Source organism: Penaeus vannamei, unplaced genomic scaffold, assembly GCF_042767895.1.
Source record: "Penaeus vannamei isolate JL-2024 unplaced genomic scaffold, ASM4276789v1 unanchor2827, whole genome shotgun sequence".
In the NCBI taxonomy this organism is placed as follows: Eukaryota; Metazoa; Arthropoda; class Malacostraca; order Decapoda; family Penaeidae; genus Penaeus; species Penaeus vannamei.
In genome coordinates this window covers 1,487-2,500 of record NW_027215815.1, presented here as the reverse complement: position 1 = coordinate 2,500, position 1,014 = coordinate 1,487, and the positions used below count along the sequence as shown (strand labels likewise).

Below are 1,014 nucleotides of genomic sequence, written 5' to 3'. Positions count from 1 at the left end.
TGAAAATTAAAGTAATTGAAAAAGATAAATAGATAAAAGTTGATAAAGAAAAAAATATGTGTTTGTATATTTATTGATAAAGTGAAATGATATGATTTCAAACTCACGTGTTATCATCACAGGAATGAACCATAGAGGAAAAAGCTATCGTTTTAGTGTCGTAACATTAGTGATGATGTCATAATGATGATGATGATGGTGATGATGGTGGTGATGATGATGCAGTGTTCATGAGACTTCGAAATAACAACCACCTTGTACTCTCAATTCCGGTACTACTTCTCCTAGTACTACCATCCCATTGTACTTTATGAAGAGGGAATAACACTTAAAGAGAAAAAGAAAAAAAAAAACTTACTGCGAAACACACTGTGGAGAACCTCCCTCTTCGTCCCATCTCTCTCTTTCTCCCTCTTTCTCTTTCTCCCTCTCACTCCCCCTCCCTCAGCGCTTGATGGAGCTTGCCCGAGGGGAGCAGCGGATGCACCAAGGAGGGGAAAGAGCGAGGGAAGAGGGGAAGAGGAGGGGAGGAGTGTAACGGAAGAAAAGAGGTGGGAGGAAGGCGAGAGAGAGAGAGAGCGAGGTCGGGGAAGAACCTCTGCCGATCAGCTGATCAGGATGCCCGTCCGGAGGGGCCATGTCGCCCCCCAGAACCTCTTCATCGACACCATCATTCGCCGCTTCGATGGGCCAAGTAAGGACCTTCTAGAACCTTTTAGAACCTTTTAGAACCTTCTAGAACATTTTAGAACCTTTTAGAACCTTTTAGAACCTTCTTTCGTGTTTTTTAGAACTTTGTTTCGTTTTTTTAAATTATTATTATCATTTTTTTGCTGTGATTTGCAGAAAAAACACGGTATATAGTTATGTGAATATGTAAATTCGAAGTAAGGACCTTTTAGAACCTTGTTTCGTGTTTTTTAGAACCTTGTTTCGTGTTTTTTAGAACCTTGTTTCGTGTTTTTTTAGAACCTTGTTTCGTGTTTTTTTAGAACCTTGTTTCGTGTTTTTAGA

At 40.0% G+C, this 1,014-nt stretch overlaps 1 protein-coding gene across 1 annotated transcript; it reads left to right on the top strand.

Annotated features, from left to right (window-relative positions):
- Positions 1 to 42: 42 nt before the first annotated feature.
- On the top strand, positions 43 to 694 carry LOC138861203 (voltage-gated inwardly rectifying potassium channel KCNH2-like; the record flags this gene model as incomplete). The annotated part of the gene is given in 1 exon segment (XM_070120106.1): positions 43 to 694. A coding segment is annotated over 1 exon segment (76 nt), but the record flags the coding sequence as incomplete, so codon positions are not given.
- Positions 695 to 1,014: the final 320 nt, after the last annotated feature.